Source organism: Garra rufa, chromosome 5, assembly GCF_049309525.1.
Source record: "Garra rufa chromosome 5, GarRuf1.0, whole genome shotgun sequence".
Classification (NCBI taxonomy): Eukaryota; Metazoa; Chordata; class Actinopteri; order Cypriniformes; family Cyprinidae; genus Garra; species Garra rufa.
Genome location: NC_133365.1, coordinates 12,701,457 through 12,722,835, shown reverse-complemented (window position 1 = coordinate 12,722,835; position 21,379 = coordinate 12,701,457). Strand labels below are relative to the sequence as shown.

Sequence of the window (21,379 nt, the reverse complement as noted above, 5' to 3'; positions counted from 1 at the left end):
AACCAGCATACCAGCATCAAAACCTACCAAACCAGCATATGCTGTTTTTTTCAACAGGGTTGGGCTCTGATATTTTTATTAGGTTATTTTTATTATATCTGTTTATCCATACTGCTCAACCCTAGCCAAGTTTAAAAACAAAACAAGTTTAGTTAGGAACGAGTGCCCATAGAAAGAAAGGATTTAAATGGAGGAAAAACATGACCAGGAGATCATAAACTTAAGTTCTTTGATTCCCCCAAACCTTTAAAATTTCTGTCTGAAATCTAGTGGTTATAGTTCAAAACAACCTTGACTTCTCTAAATCTGTGTTATCAGCGAGAGCCCAGGTTTTAGAAATAAAGAGCTGACAGAGAGCTTACAGTGGCTCAAAAAGTTTAAAAGATTAAAAAACTGAAAAGAAACTGCTTTTTTACATTAGGTTAAACCCCTGGCAAATGTATTCAGACATCAATCCTCAGAAGCACACCTAAAACAACTTTCTCATTCATGGGTTGATACTGGCCCATAGATTATGACTGATTGTTGTGTTTTCCATGTAATTTCAAACAACATTAGCCAGGACAAGAAAATTAATAGCAACACCACAGACCCGAGGGATGAATCAAATCATGGGCACATATGACTAAGTTGATTGACAGTTTAATCTGTAGTCTTGAAATCAATGTCACACCCAAATGAGACGACCGTGACCATGTGCTCTTAGCTTGTTTTTGTTTTTTTGGATCAAAGGAGGGGTTATGGGAAAGGACAGAGTAGTATTAAAATAATAACCACACTTTATAGGAAGTATTTTTCCATGCAAACTGGATCTCATTCAGGCCCTGCTTTTTAATGGAGTGGGTAAAAAAATATGACCATTCTGTATATGACCCTGGGCCACAAAACCAAGGTACCAGTCTTAAGTAGCATGGGTATATTTGTAGCAATAGCCAAAAATATATTGTATGGGTCAAAATTATTATTATTTTTTTTTTTATGCCAAAAATCATTAAGATATTAAGTAAAGATCATGTTCCATGAAGATATTTTGTAAATTCCTACTGTAAATAAAAATAATTTTTGATTAGTAATGTGCATTGCTAAGAACTTCATTTAAAGTTCATTTAAATTTGTAGCAATAGCCAAAAACACATTGTATGGGTCAAAATTATTGATTTCTCTTTTATGCCAAAAATCATTAGGAAATTAAGTAAAGATCATGTTCCATGAAGATTTTTTGTAAAATTCATAATATAAATATATCAAAATGTAATTTTTGATTAGTAATATGCATTGTTAAGAACTTAATTTGGACAACTTTAAAGGTGATTTTCTCAGTATTTTGATTTTTTTGCACCCTCAGATTCCAGATTTTCAAATAGATGTATCTCGGCCAAATATTGTCCTATCCTAACAAACCATACATCAATAGAAAGCTTATTTATTGAGCTTTCATATGATGTATACATCTCAGTTTTGTCAAATTTAACCTTATGACTGGTTTTGTGGTCCAGGGTCACATATGAATGGGAAGCTCATTTATTCAGCTTTCAGATGATGTATAATTCTAATTGTAAAAAAACTGATTGTTTTTTTTTTAGTAATAGAAATAACAACAACACCAACCCAAATTTTGTTCAAACAGGTTTATTATCCTATAAACAGTATTCAGCATTGTACCACAAAAGTTCAGCATGTTACACATCTCCTGTTTATTCCAATTGCATACCTTTTCTGTTTACAGTATTTACAACTTGCCATCAAAAATGTTACATTTGTCTATAACCAACCTCTTACTGTTCTGAAATAAAGTGATGTGAAAATCTCTGAGAAACTTTTAACCGTGTGTTATTCAGAATAACACATTTTATGTAACATTCAGAAAAATAAACATTCATGGGGTGAAACTTCATAAAGACTGAACGTATGCACTGCTTAAATTATACCGAGGACCACCAACTATTTTAACAGCAATATTTTAGCAATAGATTTTATACAACTTGTAGTCACCTCCTTATAATTTAGCTTATGTTTTAAGTGAAAGTTCTGGATCTTGAAACACTAATACAGATTAGGGCATCTTAATTAAGATTTGGAGAAAAATTAATCTTTCCCATTAGATTTCCTTAAAAGTGCCCATGGTGGCAAAAGCCTTGTGTGTTCTTCGGTAATAGTGTATGAAAAAATTAGATCAAATAGGATATACCGATCTTGCATAGTCAGCTCATTTCATCCCAGCTTCGAACAGACAAACCCCTGATGTCTGGGAGAGAATCTGGCTCATCAACATAAGTACTTATTCAAAAGTAATGTAGTGGTTTAAAAGCAATGCCAGGCAAACTGTGGGCCCAGTGTTCTTCGCTAATGACTGAAATGTCTTACAATAAGGAGAGATTCATTGAGGGCTGGATAAAATCTGAAGTGAACAAAGCAGTTCTACTACTGAAATGGATAACGGAAATCCCAAACATATCATAAGACACAGGGAGCAGTTAAAATGTGATCATCTCTGTGAAAAATCAACGAATGCTTCATTCAGTGTTTTTCAATCTATGAACTTCTAAATAAATCCATTAAGAGGAAAAAAGCTAACATACCACTAATCATCAATGTACTCCTAAGAAACAAAGTCAAAAGCATAATCATGAAGTCTTATAGCAGTGGTAGTGCTTTTATACAAATGCTAGCAATTTTGAAAGTGGACATATCAGGCACTTAGATTGTGTTTGAGACGACGTCAAAAGGAGTATAATTCCACTATGACCTTGACCTATGGTTAGAGCTGTGGCTTATCGAGTGTTGTTGTTTTTTTAGTTTTTTGTTTTTTGGGAGTCAGCCTATTCCCAACTCTTGAAGGAAACATTCCCACACACCTGTCAAACACAGAGAGAACAAAGCTGGGCTGCCTGTACAAAGAAATTAGAGAAGATGTTGAAGGGAAGAGCTGATTTATCTGTCCTTGGATGTGAGCTTCTCAATCAGCTCCTGAAGAGGTGCTAGTTCTTTCCGATCAATCAAGTTAAACTCCTGAACAAAAAGACAGAAATGTTTACACTGGAGTAAACCAAACATCACAACATTCACACATCTCAAGGCTAGAAGTACACACCTGAACGAAGAAGATAAAGTGCTTGAACGAGGTGTTGAGGTGCGCCTCCTCCTGCAGCTGGATGACTGAGTCAAAGTGCTGGTGATAGATGTGAGCGTATACACGGAAGAGTCTCTTCAAAATGGTCTTGGCCACCGACATGAAGTTCTTTGGGAACGGGACCCCTGTAAATGTCACAGAAAAGCACCTGATTTAGATCCAAGCAATGATCAACAGAATATATGCTGTGTATATGGCAACTAGCTAATCTTAGAAGAAGTTTAAAGCAGGCTTAATAATTGCTTTAAAACAGCCCCACCTTGTGGACAAATCCCTTTATGACCATAATGAGCTACACAAAGGAAAAGCACAAATTTCTAGATCATGCAAACATTAAAGAGCAGCACACCTATTTTTGAAGGGAAAAGCGTCTCATCATCAAGCTGATCCTGAACCCAGGTCATTAGGTAATCAATGTACTTTGGAGCTGAACATTTGATTGGCTTTTTTATGTTGGTTCCATCGGCCCAGTGATATTCATATCTGCAGACAGCATACAAGAATTAAGTGAAAAGAAATTCAAATTTTTAATCTACATTACACATGCAAGCACTTTTCAAAGTAAGACTTTTATACATCAAGAATTCAATTGATCAAGTGACTTTTTTCAATTTTAAATAATTTTTTTCATTCTCTGTTCAAAGTATTCTGTTTTCGACATCGATAATAATAAGAAATCTTTCTTAGGCACCAAATCAGCATATTAGAATGATTTCTGAAGGATCATGTGACACTGAAGACTGCTGAAAATTCAGCTTTGCCATCACAGGAATAAATTACATTTTAAAATGTACACTACCAGTCAAAAGTTTTTGAACAGTAAGATTTTGAATGTTTTTTAAAGAATTACAGCAAAAGCAGTAATATTGTGAAATATTTTTATTATAAAATATTATTATAAAATGTAATTTATTCCAGTAATTTCATTACTCTAGTCTTCAGTGTCAGTGATCTTCAGGTGATCTTTTAGAAATCATTCTAACATGCCGATTTGCTGTTCTACAGACATTATTACTATTATTATTATTAATAATATTTAAAACAGTTGACTTTTTTTCAGGATTCTTTGATGAATAGAAAGATCCAAAGATCAGCATTAATCTGACATAAAAAGCTACCATTCAAAAGCTTTTTTGGGGGGTTATAGAAATTAATACTTTTATTTAGCATTAACATTTACAAAGACTTCTATTTCAGATAAATGCGGTTCTTCTGAACTTCTATTCATCAAAGAAACATGAAAAAGGTTCTACTCAGCTGTTTTCAACATAATAATAATAAAAATGTTTTTTGAGCAGCAAGTCAGAATGTTAGAATGATTTCTGAAGGATCATGTGTCTGGAGTAATGATACAAAAAATACAGCTTTGATTTTACAAGAACAAATTTATTTTAAAATATATTCAAATAGAAAACAGTTATTTTAAATAGTGACATATTCCAAAATGGTAATGTTTTTGCTGTACTTCAGATCAAATAAATGCAGGTTTGGTGAGCAGAAGAGACTTTAAAAAACATTGTAAATCTTACTGTACAAAAACATTTGATTGGTAGTCTATTCAAATAATTACAGTTATTTCAAATTGTAATAATATTTCACAATATTAAGAGACCAATACCAAAAAAAATATCTGGCAAGATAAAGTACTGTTAATACTTACTTAGGTCCAGCAGACATTAGTGGGCAGCTTTCCTCAGTGCAAAAATCTGTGATGGTCCCATACAGCATGTTGATCTGGTTAAAGAAGTCCACAGCTAGGAGCACATGAAACAGCATTTTAATACAAACCTATCCCAGCATCTTTAACTATGAAAAAACCTATGGTCCTGCTCTAAAATAAACATACTACCAAACAATAACAACATAAATATCTACTATTGCAGTTCTATTACAAACCTCAATGGGGGGAAACCCTGCTCTAATTATATAGCAGAAGTTGGGTACACCCAATATTTCGTGAGCGGCAGCAATTAGATGAAACCCTAATCCCTAGCAACATCAGTGCAGCCAGAGTCTGTATTCAGCCCTCGGTCCCTGCAGCTAATAATCTAAGAAAGCTCCACTGTCTCTATTGTTAAAAATAGAAGAAGGCCAGAGGCTATGAATGAATCCAAGCAAATGTTGCAAAACTGACCTACAAAAAGGCCTTATAAAACGGATGTTTACTGGGAAGACCCAGAGAGTATACTTTAGATCTTACCATGCCAAGTAATATTTGTAAAAACACTGATATTATAAAAAACAATATTATTTTGGAGAAACAGGTTCTGTGTTTTAAAGAGGACGCATCATAAAAATATGACTTTCACTTTTCACTTCACAGGCATAACCAACTGTTTTTGTAACTCACTTTTGTGTTTATTTAGCCTGGCTATCACCAGACCACGTTATGACTTCGTCATGATTCGTGGTCTGGGAACCACATGTTCATTTTCTCGTATTTGAGGCGTGGTTTACGAATGCCCAGAGCCGTTTGTTGGGCGATACGAATGTCTATCAAATGCGCCTGTGCGTAGCTCATAGCCAATCGTTTCAATTATACCGGATGACGTATGTAGAGCGAACGCCAAAAGTTGCTCTTTTTTCAAAATAAACTTGCGTTCTAATGTCATTTGTCGCGTCGGGTCGCGCCGCTCGCGTCCAGTGTAGACACGAAAGATAACTTTGCGTCTGCTGCCATGCTGGATCCTCCGGTGAGTCGCATAGAAGGCGTCATCGTCTTGCTGCTCCCTCCCCGTTCTGTGATTGGTTCCCTATCTTAGGTGAAAATTAGGTCCATGGTTTCCAGACTGACTAGAAGCGTGAATAAAATCGCGCTGCGCAAGGCAGTATGGGGACACCCAGGCTAGTGTTTATTTGGCATTTTAAGAAATAAGACATGAAAGAGAACTTAATTCAGTACTCACATGCCACATGCTTTTTGTGCTCTCAGAAAACCATTTCAGAAGTTTTAATTAATATAGTTTGAAAATCATGATTTCAGCACGAGAGACTTGATGATCAAAACCAAACAGATGTTTTTTGGCAGAGTATCTGAGGTATGAGCGGTAAAGGCACAGCTTTATTCTGGAAAAGGGGGCAGGTAGCAGCAGCTCATTTGCATTTAAAGAGACATGCACACAAAAAAAACTGTTTCTGCTTCCACTCAAAATAAGCATTTTCAAAATTATATAATAAATTAACTGTGGGGTATTTTGAGCTGAAATGTCACCGACACATTCTAGAGACACCTTAGACTTATGTTACATTTTATAGAAATAGGCATAATATGTCACCTTTAATTTCATGAGCTATTTCTTTGAATCCATGAAACTGAACATGACATGTATAGGCTAAGATGTGCTTTGTAAGAAGGAAGTGTTAGGTTGTATCTATAAATATTAATAAGAACATGAATAATAAAGACAAATACAGTCAAGGATCTACGCTTACTTTTCTTGTTAGGAGCACAGTCAAAATTTCAGGATCACATTCTAAACAATAACGAAAAAATCTGATAAAAAAAAAATTAGCCTTCCCATTACGAGGTGATATTTGACTCCTTAAAGTAAATTACAGGGGAATTTAGTTTTTACCTTTTACATGAGGCTCAAAGGTGGCATGAGTGCAATCAAATTCATAAATTCATGTTGAGATTAACGTTTTAAATATACAATTTTGAATACAGAAATTTTAAAGATTTAAAATACTTGAAAAGATCTGCCAGCAGGTGGCAGCAAGACACTGATTTAATTACTGAATCATATCATTCATTTGATTCGTTCGAACGGCTGGTTCATTCAGGAAGAAAGCAAGTGACTGTCTTTATGAATGGGAAATTGAATCATTTCACTAGATTCATTTAAAAACGCATGTTCATTCAAAAATGAAACACCGCTGTTTTGAATGGAGATGCGCAGTGGTTCAGTTGTGACTTGTTTCAGATTACTTTTGACGATGAAATAGAGCAAAATCAGGCAACAGTGTTATAGTCAGACAATGTAAGTCACTTAATAAAAACATTTTGTTTATTTAACTGTTGCATTAAATCAATATCTGTTTATGAAAGGATTCGTGAGATATGTCTGTGATACATTACTCAATGTTGCAAAAACACATAGAAACCTTTGAAGCTCCCCTGAGCACAAACACAAATATGCTGATCGGGTCAGTCGCACATGGTGCTCCTAAATATTTTTTCTGTCGTAAATGCGAGTGAAATGGTCACACTGTAGAGCTCTGTCAGTTCTATTTTTTTACATTTTGATTTAATATTTTATAAGAACAAATCACCAGTGCAAATTTTCAGCCTTTTAGCACACACTGAGGATGCAAACACAGTCAAGTTTTCTTCCTAGATTAAAGTCACATGCTTACTGTTGACTGCCACCCATTCATTGAGGTCCTCTCCATCGGGCAGCATGACAGCCATGCGCAGGTTCCCGCTGCCCAGCGTGGCCTCTGCATGCTTCAGTAGTTCATACTGGTGTGAGCCCTCGGGAATGTTCTTCTTCGGCTTGAACGTCTTTGACGAGCGGCTTCCACTGTAGAGAGACAGAAGAGAAAGAATGTGGGATGTTGCTATAAACTTGGACTGAAACAAAAGGTACTAAACTTGGTCAAGCAAAATTACAAATTGCTACACTTTTCCATTTAGAAACTCACTTTATAACAGCGAAAAAATAAAAGGTAACTCTAAACCTCTGATACACGAGGCTTCTTTACAGCAAATTACAGTAACTACAATTAGTGTAGCCTACTTTTGAAATATTGTGATGAAAATTGAAATGAAATACTAAAAATGTGTAGTGTCACATTATTAAATAATTTGAAATGTATTCCTTCAACCATCTAAAAAAAATAAAGAAACAAACTCACAATGAACATTTATCTATTCAAATTTATGAAAATTTATAAACTTATGAAGAAGAGGAATTACATGATTAAAATTACAATTTTTCATTTATATTTAATATTTGAATATACTTTAAAATGTAATTTATTCCTGTGATTTCAAAGCTGAATTTTTAGCATCATTACTCTAGTCACATGATCCTTCAGAAATCTAAAAAAATTCTTATAGCATGATCTGTTGCTAAAAAAAATATTATTATTATGTTGAAAACAGCTCAGTAGAATTTTTTTCAGGTTTCTTTGATTAGAAAGTTCAGAAGAACAGCATTTATCTGAAATAGAAATCTTTGGTAACATTATAAATGTCTTTATCATCGATCAATTTAAAGCATCCTTGCTATAAAATAATATACAGACTCCAAACTTTTCAACGATATAGTGTATAACCCCGTAAAACTCCTCCTCTGAGTTGACCCTAAGCCTATGTGCATTTACTGGCCTATCAACACCTCAAAGTGAGCCTGTCTTCACCAATTCAACAGCTGCTCTGTTCAGCATGTCCACCTGTTTAGAAACAAACAGGACAGAATTTGCACAGCAAAGAACGAAGGGACACTGTAAGTGATAAACAAATACAGGCAAACCTTCTGAAGGACACTTGAATAACCAACTTCTTTCAAGCCAACAATAAAGAGGATCAAAACAGACCCATTTTCAGGTCATGATGGTCCCAAATGATATGATCTTTTACCCATAATGATATTTTCTTGAGTCAGGCGCCTGCATCAGAGCAGAAGTCAGACGGGGAATTCCAGTCTTCACAAAGCAAAAAAACATGTGCATGCAAAAATAGTTTGAGGACGTAATTCTGCCATTTTTACAACAGTGAAAAACACTCTTTTCACAAATTAAATTTAACACGGGCCATAAATCCACTTAAGAGGCTTCACTGAATTATCTCGTGAATCTTGCAACCTGATTTACAGCACATTTTCAATAGAAATCAGAAGAAGAGAGAAATGCATTATACTTTACATCGCCGATATGATTATATTTTTGCTTTCAAAGACATTTGAGCAAAATATGATACTTGTTTAGCTGTCATAACACAATGAAATCCATTGTAAGGTAACATCTCCCTATAAAAACATACAAATGTAAAGAGAACTGATGCATAATTTAAAAAATACTAACTGAAAGGAACACAAATCAACATTTAAAAGCAAGATGTACAATATTAGGACTTAATATACTAGGATATGTATAGTACAGTACACAGTATACTGGGATATACTGATCATATTTGGATTTCAGGTTGCAATTTGATGTCAAAACATTTTGGTACGTTTCGTGAAGGTAGAGTAATTGGTGATATTTGATGATTTACAGCAACATCTTTGGGTTATGATGGAGTGACACATTTGAGAACAAGCTACTGGTATCTATCCATAAAACACGACATCTCCCGTTTACATAAGTGACACGATACTGGGAAATACAGCTGTGTAGATTACTGTAGAATTAACGTAATCCACCTGCAGTCATAATGAGTAACCAAACCCAATTTTTTGCAGCTGCTGATGGCCTCATGTACTGGCTAAGTATTCTTCATTAGCCAGACTACAGTTTTGTCTTATGATGGTCGCGTAATAATCTGCTGCGACAGGATCACACTGTGTTTCAGCTGTTTTATATATCATTACTGTTAGCTTCTAATAAATGACGGCTGTGAGTCAGGATTGGTAATGTACAGACAGCTTCGGGACAAAAGCTGTCTTCCTACGCTTGCTAACTAGCCATCAGTGTTCCCATTTATAGAGCCCACTCATACTTACAATAAAAAGCTCATCTCTTCTTGAGGAAAATGCGCTGTAGAGAAGAAATCGACCCTAGTCCGTTATCTTGTCTGTTGAAAGGTGGGAAAGCCAACGTATTTGAGCCTTAATATCCTTAACACCACAACAACACTGATCCTGCCCGTGCAAAAGTTCTCCTTCCCATCCAAAGTCTCTCCAGAGAACCAAATCTCGCGAGATCAGGACAGCTGGTAGCCTTTTTTTCTCAAATAAGAGTCACGTTAGAAGAGCTTACAGGAGCGTTTTGTTGAATTCAGCTAATAATTGAGTCTTTATAAATAAACTCTATTACTGTAATTGATAGTAACTTGGAATATTAAATGTTTTTAAAGAGGTATCTTCTGCTCACTAAGCCTGCATTTATTTGATCTAAAGTACACATTTTAAAATATTTTTACTATTTAAACGACTGTTTTCTATTTGAATATTTTTATATGTAATTTATGTAATAATATATGTAATTTATTCCTGTGATTTCAAAGATTATTTTTTTGCTTAGTCACACGATCCTTCAGAAATCATTCTAATATTCTGATTTGCTGCTCAAAAAAGAAATTTTTTTATTATTATGTTGAAAACAGCTTAGGAGATTTTTTCAGGTTTCTTTGATGAATAGAAAGTTCAGAAGAACAGCATTTGTCTGAAATAGAAATATCTTGTAACATTATAAATGTCTGTATCATCACTTTTAATAGTTGCAAAACAAAAATATTAATTTCAGTCATTTATTAAAAAACCAAACAACATCTTTCTATTTATCAAATAATCCTGAAAAAAATTACTCAACTGTTTCAAATATTGATGAATGATAATAATAAAAATAATAATAATGTTTCTTGAACAGCATATCAGCATATTAGAATGATTTCTGAAGGATCATGTGACATGAAGACTGGAGTAATGATGCTGAAAATGTAGCTTTGATCACAGGAATAAATTGCATTATAAATTATATTCAAATAGAAAACAGTTATTTTAAATAGTAAAAATACTTCACAATATTACTGCTTTTGCTGTACTTTAGATCAAATAAATGCAGGCTTGGTGAGCAGAAGAAACTTCTTTAAAAAACATTAAAAATCTTACTGTTCAAAAACATTTGACAGATAGTGTATGTTGGTCTAATTAGTTTCAGCCAAAATAAAATATACAGATCTAAATTGGCATTAAAAAGTGTTTATTGTTAAAAGAGCTATAGAAATAATTTTAATGTATATGCTTCTCTTCCGGTGTATCAGTATCTAATAACTGGTAGAAGACAATAACCTTTAACTGTTACTTTATTGAAAAATGTATGTTTGCCAGATAATATAATGATCATTTGAAGTAGTCATTTTAATAGTTATTTCTTACTTACCCAGTTAATTGATTACATTGATAATTGCAAACATTTTTTGTATTACAAGTTTTTTTAAATGTTAGGTTTAAATATGCAAATGATGCATTATTCAATGAAATATGCGCTAATTTGCATACATTTCTAGTACAAAAATCTAAACACTGAATTAAGTCAGTTTCAAAATTCTTGTTTAATTTTTTGACATATTAAAGTCAAAGGTTTTTACAGAGGTGATTTGGGGTACCTCAATTTGTCACTCCATAATTCAGAAAATACTTTGAAAACAATGTGTATATATATATATATATATATATATATATATATATATATATATATATATATATATATATATATATATATATGTATATGGACAAACCCCTCTGTAAAAACCTTCAGGATATAGTCAGGAATACAAATGTAAAGTTTAGTGTGTGTAAATGCTACTGAAGTGGTGATTTATGGCTCAGTGTAGGAAAAAAAAATAATTTTGAGAAAACGGTCTTTAAAAATATGCATTGTAATCGAAACCTATTGACACAAATAGATAAAAGTGCTATAAAAGAAACACTTAACAGTGTCGTTTGGGCGTTTCCTTTCCTAGTCTGAAAAAAACACTTTATGAAACACCAAAAAGCACAAAATCTCAGATTTGACAGGTGCATGAAAAAAACAGCGTTTTTGCCTGCAGTGTCTCCCCTTAAGGGAAATAAGTTCAAAAGAATTTAATTTAAAATGTATATTACAATGTGTAAGTGGCGACCAAGAAAGGACATTTGTGTTTAATTTCTTAAGGAGGACAGGACGAATATAATTGTGACCCTGGACCACAAAACCAGTCTTAAGTCGCTGGGGTATATTTGTAGCAAGAGCCAAAAATACATTGAATGGGTCAAAATTATTATTATTATTATTTTATTTTTTTTATGCTAAAAATCATTAGGAAATTAAGTAAAGATCATGTTGCATGAAGATTTTTTTTGTAAAATTCCTGCTATGAATATATCAAAATGTAATTTTTGATTAGTAATATGCATTGTTAAGAACTTAATTTGGAGAACTTTAAAGGTGATTTTCTCAGTATTTTGATTTTTTTGCATCTTCAGATTCCAGATTTTCAAATAGATGTATCTCGGCCAAATATTGTCCTATCACCATATCACTTATTTATTGAGCTTTCATATGATGTATACATCTCAGTTTTGTAAAATTTAACCTTATGAGTGGTTTTGTGGTCCAGGGTCACAATTAATGAATACTAAGGTTAAGTGCAAGCAGCAGATGGCAGTAATGCAACGGTATGGATGCCAGCTTCCGTAAAACACCAAAGAAGAAGAGGGCCTAGGTGCGTCGCGTGTTGTTGTCGTCATGTTGTCCTCTGATGCTGCAGGTCAACGTGATTTTTGGGGCAACTGAGCTGGAACATGCTGTGTTGAAGCTGTCTTTATACTTTAGGTTTTAAGATTGAGTTTTGTACAGTACACTATGTCTGCGTTCAGTAAGAGTGCGCTCTTGTTGTCTGTTGTTCGCTGTATCAGAAGACAGCAGCGGTTTCCATGCGTGGATACTCTGAATCATATTAAAACTGCGCAGTTTACAGTAGCACGAGGTCGAGATGTTCATTCATGCTCAGCGAGATATTTTGCAGACCGAGAAGTCAAACATCCATGGACATTATCTCAACGAAGACTATTTTCTGAGGTACGTTATCCATTAATGTACAGACAGTTGAGTGCAAAACTGTTCCAGATACAATACGCAGTTTAAATGTTTTCTCCTGACACTATTCTTTTAATGTTTCAGGCACCATCTAAGGAAGATGAGTACCCACCACTTCCAGAATACACCCTTTCCCCAGAGCCCCAGGCAAAGGAAGTGTTTATCATCCAGGCCAAGGGTTTTCCTTGGTCATGTACTGCAGAGGACTTAATGAAATTCTTTTGTGGTACTTTTTTCTTTTCCTACTTGATCAAGTCAAGTCAGTTCAAGATATATTTTAAAATGTGAAGCTTGACATGGAATACTACTCAGAAAACCTTTTTAAAGCTTTAGATAAAATATAAAAGAATATCTTTATGTTTGAAAAGTTAAAAAATGTAAAATCAAACCAAAAATTATTCAGACACCTTCAGCATTTCTCACATCATCACAGTTTATTCATTATAGTTTAGAAAATGGTAATAACATATGATAAGACAAAAAAAATTCATCTTGATAATGTTAGATAACTTTGAAAGAAAGGCATGTAACAAAACATGGTCAGGTCAAAGTGTCAAATCAAATTTTTGGTCTTAAATATTTATCAGTTTAACTCATAGTCTACTGTATGAAGAATTTTGGGGTATAATATGTCAGCGTTTACTTTATTTTTGCTATCCTCACTGCATAAATGAATTATAGTGTCCTGCACCCACTAGTAAACAAATATCAAAAATTATATCTGGTGTCTGAATAATTTTGGTTTGACCTTATATATTTGGTTTTTGTAGATTGTAGGATCCGAGGTGGGGTTGAGGGAATCCATATCATTTACAAGAATGGCAGATCGACAGGACAGGCGTTTATTGAACTGGAGCATGAGGAGGATGTTTGCAAAGCACTGGATCTGCACAAACATTACCTGGGACAGCGCTTTGTTGAAGGTAAGCATTCATCTTTGTGTTTATCACATGCAAGATTTTTCACAGAGCTCATATTTAGTGAATATGTCTGTTGTGTTTCAGTGTCTGAGGTCACAAACAATGACGCTGAAGCCTTATTGAAGGCTACACAGCAGCTTACTGAGTCTGATGGAGTGGTCCGACTAAGAGGGCTTCCCTTCAGCTCCACGGAGAAAGACATCATTAATTTTTTCTCTGGTGAGATCTGTAAAAATGTGACATTTGAATGCTGTTACACTGATAAAAGCCATATGCTTCATTTGTGTGTTTTAATATTTTCAAAACAGGGTTGGAGATTGTGGAAGATGGAGTTACGATAGTCCTGGACAGGAAAGGAAGGAGCTCAGGCGATGCCTTCGTGCAGTTTGCCACTAAGGAAATGGCTGAATTGGCTCTAAAGAAAGACAGAGAAGTCATTGGAAACAGGTTGGTATTTCAAACACGATGCATGAATTTGAAGATCAGGGTAAATTTAACTTATTTTGTCTTCTGGGAAATGTATGTAGCCTCTGAATGGCAGTACTAAATGAAATGATATTTAGGCAAAATAAGAAAATGTACACACCTTTATTCTGTTCAAAAGTTTACACCCCTTAATGCATTGTTTCCTTCTGGAGCATCAGTGAGCGTTTGAACCTTCTGTAATAGTTGCATATGAGTCCCTCAGTTGTCCTCAGTGTGAAAAGATGGATCTCAAATTCATAAACTCATTGTTGGAAAGGGCAGGGGTGATAGCGTTCCAGCGTACTGTGGCTGCGGGAAAAAAAAATCAGGTTCGCGGATATTGATCTGTAATTTCTCTAAATCTGAGATGCGCAGGTCAGAGAGCAGCTTTAACGCTCAACGACTCAAACAATATACATACTAGCCGATGAGCCAATCAGATGTAGGGAAGGGCCTTGTGTCTTTGTCAAATAGATTGATACAGGTGGTTCTCAAACTTTTTTGGTCGCGCCCCCCTTTAAACCTTTAAAAAAATCTGGCGCCCCCCCTCCCAAAAATACCTATCCCAGCTAAGACTAATAAATGATTTTACTAAACTTAATGAAAAATTAATGCTCTCTTAGTTAAAAAAAAAAAAAAAAGCTACAGGTGAAAAACACATGCAACACTTGAAATATTAAAAAATAGCACAGGGAGAATAACTGTTATTATTATAATTCTCTGTTATTTATTTATTTATATATTTTTGTAGGTTTCATGCTGTCGTAAGGCATAGCAGGGCTTGAAATGAAAAAAGTTCGAGCACAAAAAAAATATAGGAGCACCCAATTTATTTTTAGTGTTGTGAGGATCTTGATTCTTCATTGCTGATTCTGATTGCAGATGTTTTACAAGCAAATGGGCTGATTCTGAAAGCCTTTTTTATATATTTATTTTACGCCTTAAGCAAGGGACAGGAATTGATGAAAATATGAGTACATGAACAAGATGTTTATTTTCTCTATTATAAGTACAGCCATTTAAATTAGAGGCAGCCACTGCATTTTTAAAGAATCTACAGTATAAATAACAAAAAATAAACGACACAGTTCTTTCTTAGTCGTGTAGAAAATAAATGCAGCCATAATCAAAGTAGGCTACTCTTTCAATATTCAAAGTGCAAATAGACCGACTTTTCCCACCATGATACAGAGTTATAGACAACTGTACAACTTATTATAGCCCACATACTAATAACAGCTTAGATATTTTATGTAGCCTAATTTGCGCGCATTGGGGAGTCGCTCTGTAAACGTGGGGTATTAAAATTGCTTTTGAATGCACTTGCGCGTTTTACTTTCGGTTTCATTTTTAACGATCGCGCGAATCAGCGGCGCTGAGCGTGCATTCTACGATACAAGACATTACTTTTACAAAACCATTTGAAAGTGGGAGGACACAAGCAGGATTTTGAAAAGCCCCAAGTGGAAAGTACGCCCCTGCATGAGCTGAACTCTGCCGCTGAGTTATCATTTGTGAATGTATGCCGATTTGTACAATGCCGAGACTGAGGCGCCAGGATGCCGCAGTTCAGCGGAGCGCAGTGTCACTGAAATCTCTGCTGGACGCGACAAAGTTGCAAATAATTTTAACTTTGAAGCCCTGCATTGAGCTTTTGAATGACCAGCACCTGCCTGGGTCTGTGCGAATTCATCTATGGTTTTCTCTTCTCTTTTACACACCGATCCATCTCCCGTTCGTTACGTCCTTTGGCTGTTTACGTCTTTATATTTATTTTTCTGCTGATGGCCCGCGCCCCCCCGCAATACTCGTGCGCCCCCCACTTTGAGAACCACTGGGTTAAGGCAATGCTCCATGCGAGAAGGTGTTTTTAGCTCCCATATTGTACAATTGTCTCATACTGGCAACTCAAACCGTAAATCATGGCTATGTTTATGAAGCCAGGGGAAGATATTAAAGATATCGATAAAGGCTTATTTACAGGGCTCGCAAAATCGCTAGCCCGACGTCCCAGAGCTATTGTGTTTTCCAGTCGGGCTACCAACATTATTTGACCGGCTGCCCGACGGGCTATCCTGAAGTAGAGGGCTCCTGCAGGTCCTTAAAAACTCCTCAATTTAGTTGTATCAAATCTAAGGCCATAAAAAGTTGTAAATATTTTAAATAGTTATTTTAAGACAGAGGTCTTACAGTTGGGGACGGAAAGACGAGAATCGCGATAGAGCTGGAATTAAACTTTAAGAGGCAATGATGTCATTGAATAAATATGCTCACTGCATGTTTCAAAGTCAAAACGCGGCACTGTTGTCTTTATATGAATGCATCTGAAGGGAACCGACTGTCCTCAGAAACGTGTCGTTGGCATTTTCATTTCATGCCTGATAAAACAGCGTTAATGCTGCTTTGCTTTCAGCCGTTCCTAGGGAAACCCTAATATTTCCAATAATGACTGATTGCAGAACAGCAGAACCATACGTCACAGCAGTCACACGGCAGCAGCGCCACGGCAGCAGGCTCAGACGGTAGTGGGCGGAGTCTCCTGCTGCAGCCCAATCAGGTCCCACAAAATATCCGTCCTAAATAGTATTCGAAAATAGAATTGGTATGTCCTAAAAAGTATTCCAAAGATTTCCGGACGGTCTACTATAATTTACCTTTAGAATTCGAAGTACGGATTAATGCGCACTCTAACGGCTATTATATTGCCCACAGCACATTGAGTGTTGAATGAGGATTTGATTAGAACTACAAATACGCATAAAAAGTGTAAAAAACTACAAACATGGCGTATATGCGCGACCAACGGATGGGTAGAAAAATGGGGTTTAAGTTATAAATAATCAGTGTGTAACCTTATAAAAATATATATTTATTTAATGTTATTCGCATTATATTTCATGTGCAGCAACATAATGAACTTTTATAATGGCAGAAACAAATGATGAGAGTCTGCTGGTCAAAGAGCCCTTCATGTTTCACTTTGAATTTAAGGATGATATGGACATTTCCTTGATGAGTGTGTGAACAAATAATGCCTCTGGATTAATTGCATGAAAGAGTTTTGATTTATTTTAGGTTTAAACTAATTTAGTTAGGTGAGTAATGTGTGGTTATTATTGTTAAATGTGTGCCTTCTGTGCTATATGTTTTGTTTGATTTTGTAATATTTTTTTTGGAAAATCCAGTTTGTGATGGGTATAGTGTATAGTACATGGTATTATGTACAATGAAAAATTGGTTAATACTGAAATGATTAGGTAAAAAATATAGTTTAACTAAATAAAAACATTCTATTGCTCAAGTTTTGTTTTGTTTTTTGTTTGAGCTTTGTACTCAGTTTATACTGTTTAAAAATATATGGAAAAATATAGACGTTTTTCCTGAACGCGGAAGTAAGTCCGACTCTTAACTGAAAGAATGCTTTGCATTTCCGGTGTGCATTGTTTCTAGTCAAATTAGGGTATATTCCGAGCTAATAAACTAATGTTAAACCTATTAAAATGTTTTTAAAAAGCACATGGCTCCATAGCGCCATCACTTGGCAATGTCGCAATGACCGTAATTTGTCAGTGCCTCACTTTAATGAGTGTGTAGATGACACGAAGCAGCGGAAGTTAGCTACATTAAAAACAGATGGACGCTATTTGAATGGGTTCCTATGGAGACCGGAACAGAAAAGCATTCAATCTGACGTTAGAATTCGTAATGGCGGCGCTCATCGTTTACTCAGGAAAAAGGTCTATAAGTTGATCATTATTTTCACCCACTTTCGATCTCAGATGGAGACTCCGCCCACTACCGTCTGAGCCTGCTGCCGTGGCGTTGCTGCCGTGTGACTGCTGTGACGTATGGTTCTGCTGTTCTGCAATCGGCCCTATCTCAATATTTCAGCGCTCCTAAAGCGCCCCCTCCTGACAGAGAGTTCATTTGCACGTCCAAATTTTCAGCTGTTTTTGGTCAGATTATTGCAAATCTCGACCAATGTTTTTTATGCAGCAAACACTGAGTTGTAAATGTGAAAGTTAATGTGCTTTCTAAAAATCTAAACAATTAGGACATTATGTTTTAAATAAATGTTATGCATTATATACTTGATTTATTCCTTTTAATGGGATAAAGGCTAAAATGCCAATGTATAAGATTTTTTTGTGAAAAACTTTGTTGGCTTTATATTACTTTTAAATTTTATGGCTTAATACCATATATCGTCCAACCCCACACATACTGTTCATTTTACTTGTGCAGCTCTTAAAAAGGTTCATAAATTGCCTTACATTGATATTTAAAAATTTTGCAGATACACTGTAAATAGTGAAATAAATTTCATTCCTTGATATTTGTTGATATTTATGTATTGAAAGTATTTTTGATTGACATTTAGACTCCTATCTAATTTTCTAAAAAAAAAAAAAAATATATATATATATATATTTGGGCTAGTTAAAATGATTTTCTGGCTACCAAAATCTGAAGAGTACCTGCCCGAAGGGCTACCAGAGATTTAGAAATTTCGCGAACCTTGTTGACCTGTCATTTACTATCGCCCACCCACTCGTCACTTTATGTGAGAAATAAGCGGAGGATAGACCCGCCCTGGCGCATCTGTCTGTCTCCAGGCAGCATGCAAGCTATCTTCTTACACACGGCATCTCGCATATTTTGCACCATTTGCATGTTTTGGACCAAAAACTACGTTCAGAAAGGAAGAAATAAAGGGAAGGAGAAATGTTTTTTGTTAATCCCATACTGTCTTTTACAGTACTTTTATTTATTATGGTTTTTCAGTTGAATGGTGCATATTTTGCAAATAATTTTTTAAAGAAAAATGAATGTGTGTCCGTTTTATGTTCTTTAGTTAATCAATTCCTGTGTACTTTGGAGTACTATTATTGCCACTTGCTGACTTGTCTTGGTATGGCTGTAGCATCTGTAGCATTTACTTCCAGTGATTGTACTAAGATAGGCTAATAATGTCTAATGTCTAGACCCTGAACATATTGAGAAGAAAATGCTGTGTTTTCGTGAATAATACTGGGGGCATAATGCAAATATGAAAATATCTAAATAGAGCCACTTGACAATAATGATGATCAGGGTTATACATAGGCTGTTTATATATTTGGGCCCAGGGGCCAACAAGTTATGTGTTAAAAGTGCATCGTATACATAGTACCCCCACCCCACTCACCTCGGGGGCAAGGAAAAAAAGTTCAGGCTCAGGAATTTTTTTCCACTATCAGGTCTGAAAGGGTTCAGGTACACAAAAATGCTAAAAAAAACAAAACAAAGAATTTTGTTTTATCACTTTCTATGGTGGACTATATGTAAACATCTTTTATATGAAATATCTTATTCAGGTTGATACTGAATTAAAAAATAACTTGCGTTTTGTATGATCGCTCTTATTTTGCTAAAATAATTAACATTTTGCAGAATCTGCAAGGTGTATGTAAACATCTGACTTCAACTATTTATTTAGTTATATCACCTGAGGTTTCTTGCCCCTGTTCAAACATCAAAATATTTCAAATCAAGTTTGTACTTAAACATTTCAGATCTGGCTTCACAAAGGTTTTTTTTTTTTTCTCTCAAATGCAGGTATATTGAGATTTTCCCCAGCAGGAAAAGTGAGATACTAGTCCAGTATGGAAGAGGGCGAAATGAGACATCAGCTATCACACCAGGAGCTGAAGAGACGCCACGCACAATGAAAACAGGTGTTTATTACAGTGTCCCTTTACAACCAGACTTTAAATATTAATACACATGTTATATACTCTGTGCGGTCCTAAACATCTGTATTTTTGTTGACAGCAAACAGCTCTATATCAACAACACAGAACTTCATTCACATGAGAGGTCTGCCATATGAAGCCACAGGAGAAGACATTGTAAAGGTAAACTTTTATATTGAATTTATTTTATTTAACATACAGGATGAGTTTTGATTGTTTGCATGCTTCACTGGCAATAAGGTGGTCAAGAGGAGTGGAATGACTCCTTAAAGGCATAGTTTCCCTGAAAATGACAATTCTGTCATTAATTACTCACCCTCATGTTGTTCCAAAACTTTAAGACTTTTGTTCATCTTCGGAACATAAAGTAAGATATTTTTTGATGAAATGTGAAAGCTCTCGGATTTCATCAAAAATAAATAACATAAGGGTGAGCAATTAATGACAGAATTTTCATTTTTGGATGAACTAGCCCTTTAATAACACATTAACTGGGGGGTGTTCCATAAAACAAGTTTACCAAATAAGTCAGGCTTATTTCAGTTAGTCTGACTTATTTTGAGCCAAATCAAGTGACAATAAGTCAGACTAACTGAAATAAGCCTGGCTTATTTGGTAAACTTGTTTTATGGAACACCCCTCAGGTCTTGCCCAGTATACAGTAGTCAACATTTGAAGTGGATCAAAACCTTTCATCAACGTTGTCCTTGAACCCAAACAATACCTGTTCTTGTCTTAGGACAACTTTGATAAAACATTTTTGATCCACTTCAAATGTTGACTACTGTATAATCTATACCAAATGACTGAGGTGTAATTTCCATTCCAGTTTTTTGCTCCCATCAAACTGGTGAAGGTTCTTGTAGAGTACGGCCCTGAAGGACGATCCACCGGCGAGGCAGATGCCTACTTCAGAACACATCAAGATGCCGTTTTAGCCATGTCCAAAGACAGAGAGTATATAAGTAAGTAATACCACATCTAAAATAATAACCCCAAATGAGGTCCAAAATGTTAAATACAAACTTGATGATTAACTTTGCTTTTTATTGTTTTGTTTTTTCCTCCCATCATCCAGTGAAGAGATTTATTGAACTGTTTCTGAATTCATCTGCATCAATGGAGAAATAATAAGATGAAAGTAAACTATTTAAACTGTCTTAATGCATTGCATCCCAGTCTATTTAAAGAAAGTCATTCAGTGTACATTCAAAAAAGAATACATAACCAACAATAAAAGACAACTTTTAAATCACCGCCTGTTGTTCTTTTTTTTTTTTTTTTTTTTTTTTTGGATATTTCTGATTAATGCTATGACATTAAAACAGTAGAGGAAGTCCCAAAGTTTTTGAAAAAGTAACTGTTCCATTGTAGTATTTGTAACT

The 21,379-nt window shown here is 35.0% G+C and overlaps 2 protein-coding genes across 2 annotated transcripts; one reads left to right on the top strand and one right to left on the bottom strand.

Annotated features, from left to right (window-relative positions):
- Positions 1-2,130: 2,130 nt before the first annotated feature.
- On the bottom strand, positions 2,131-10,074 carry mob1ba (MOB kinase activator 1Ba). Its single transcript, XM_073840495.1, has 6 exons — positions 9,799-10,074; positions 7,487-7,653; positions 4,791-4,884; positions 3,480-3,613; positions 3,092-3,255; positions 2,131-3,009 (listed from the first exon to the last, which is right to left on the bottom strand). Exons 1-6 carry the CDS (start codon positions 9,810-9,812, stop codon positions 2,932-2,934), a joined length of 651 nt encoding a protein of 216 aa, XP_073696596.1. The 5' UTR covers positions 9,813-10,074; the 3' UTR covers positions 2,131-2,931.
- Positions 10,075-12,505: 2,431 nt separating this feature from the next.
- grsf1 (G-rich RNA sequence binding factor 1) lies at positions 12,506-21,251 on the top strand. The gene is made up of 9 exons (XM_073839373.1): positions 12,506-12,856; positions 12,959-13,100; positions 13,645-13,797; positions 13,879-14,013; positions 14,103-14,241; positions 19,858-19,976; positions 20,074-20,156; positions 20,824-20,959; positions 21,073-21,251. Exons 1-9 carry the CDS (start codon positions 12,641-12,643, stop codon positions 21,123-21,125), a joined length of 1,176 nt encoding a protein of 391 aa, XP_073695474.1. The 5' UTR covers positions 12,506-12,640; the 3' UTR covers positions 21,126-21,251.
- Positions 21,252-21,379: the final 128 nt, after the last annotated feature.

Coding starts and splice junctions, on each gene's coding strand:
- mob1ba (XM_073840495.1), bottom strand. Junction 4,885..7,486: donor TGAATGGGTGGCAGTCAACA/GTAAGCATGTGA, acceptor ATGTGCTCCTAG/CTGTGGACTTCTTTAACCAG. Junction 3,614..4,790: donor CTAATGTCTGCTGGACCTAA/GTAAGTATTAAC, acceptor TGCTGTCTGCAG/ATATGAATATCACTGGGCCG.
- grsf1 (XM_073839373.1), top strand. CDS start 12,641: ATGTCTGCGTTCAGTAAGAGTGCGCTCTTGTTGTCTGTTGTTCGCTGT. Junction 13,798..13,878: donor GGGACAGCGCTTTGTTGAAG/GTAAGCATTCAT, acceptor GTTGTGTTTCAG/TGTCTGAGGTCACAAACAAT. Junction 20,157..20,823: donor CAGGAGAAGACATTGTAAAG/GTAAACTTTTAT, acceptor TTTCCATTCCAG/TTTTTTGCTCCCATCAAACT.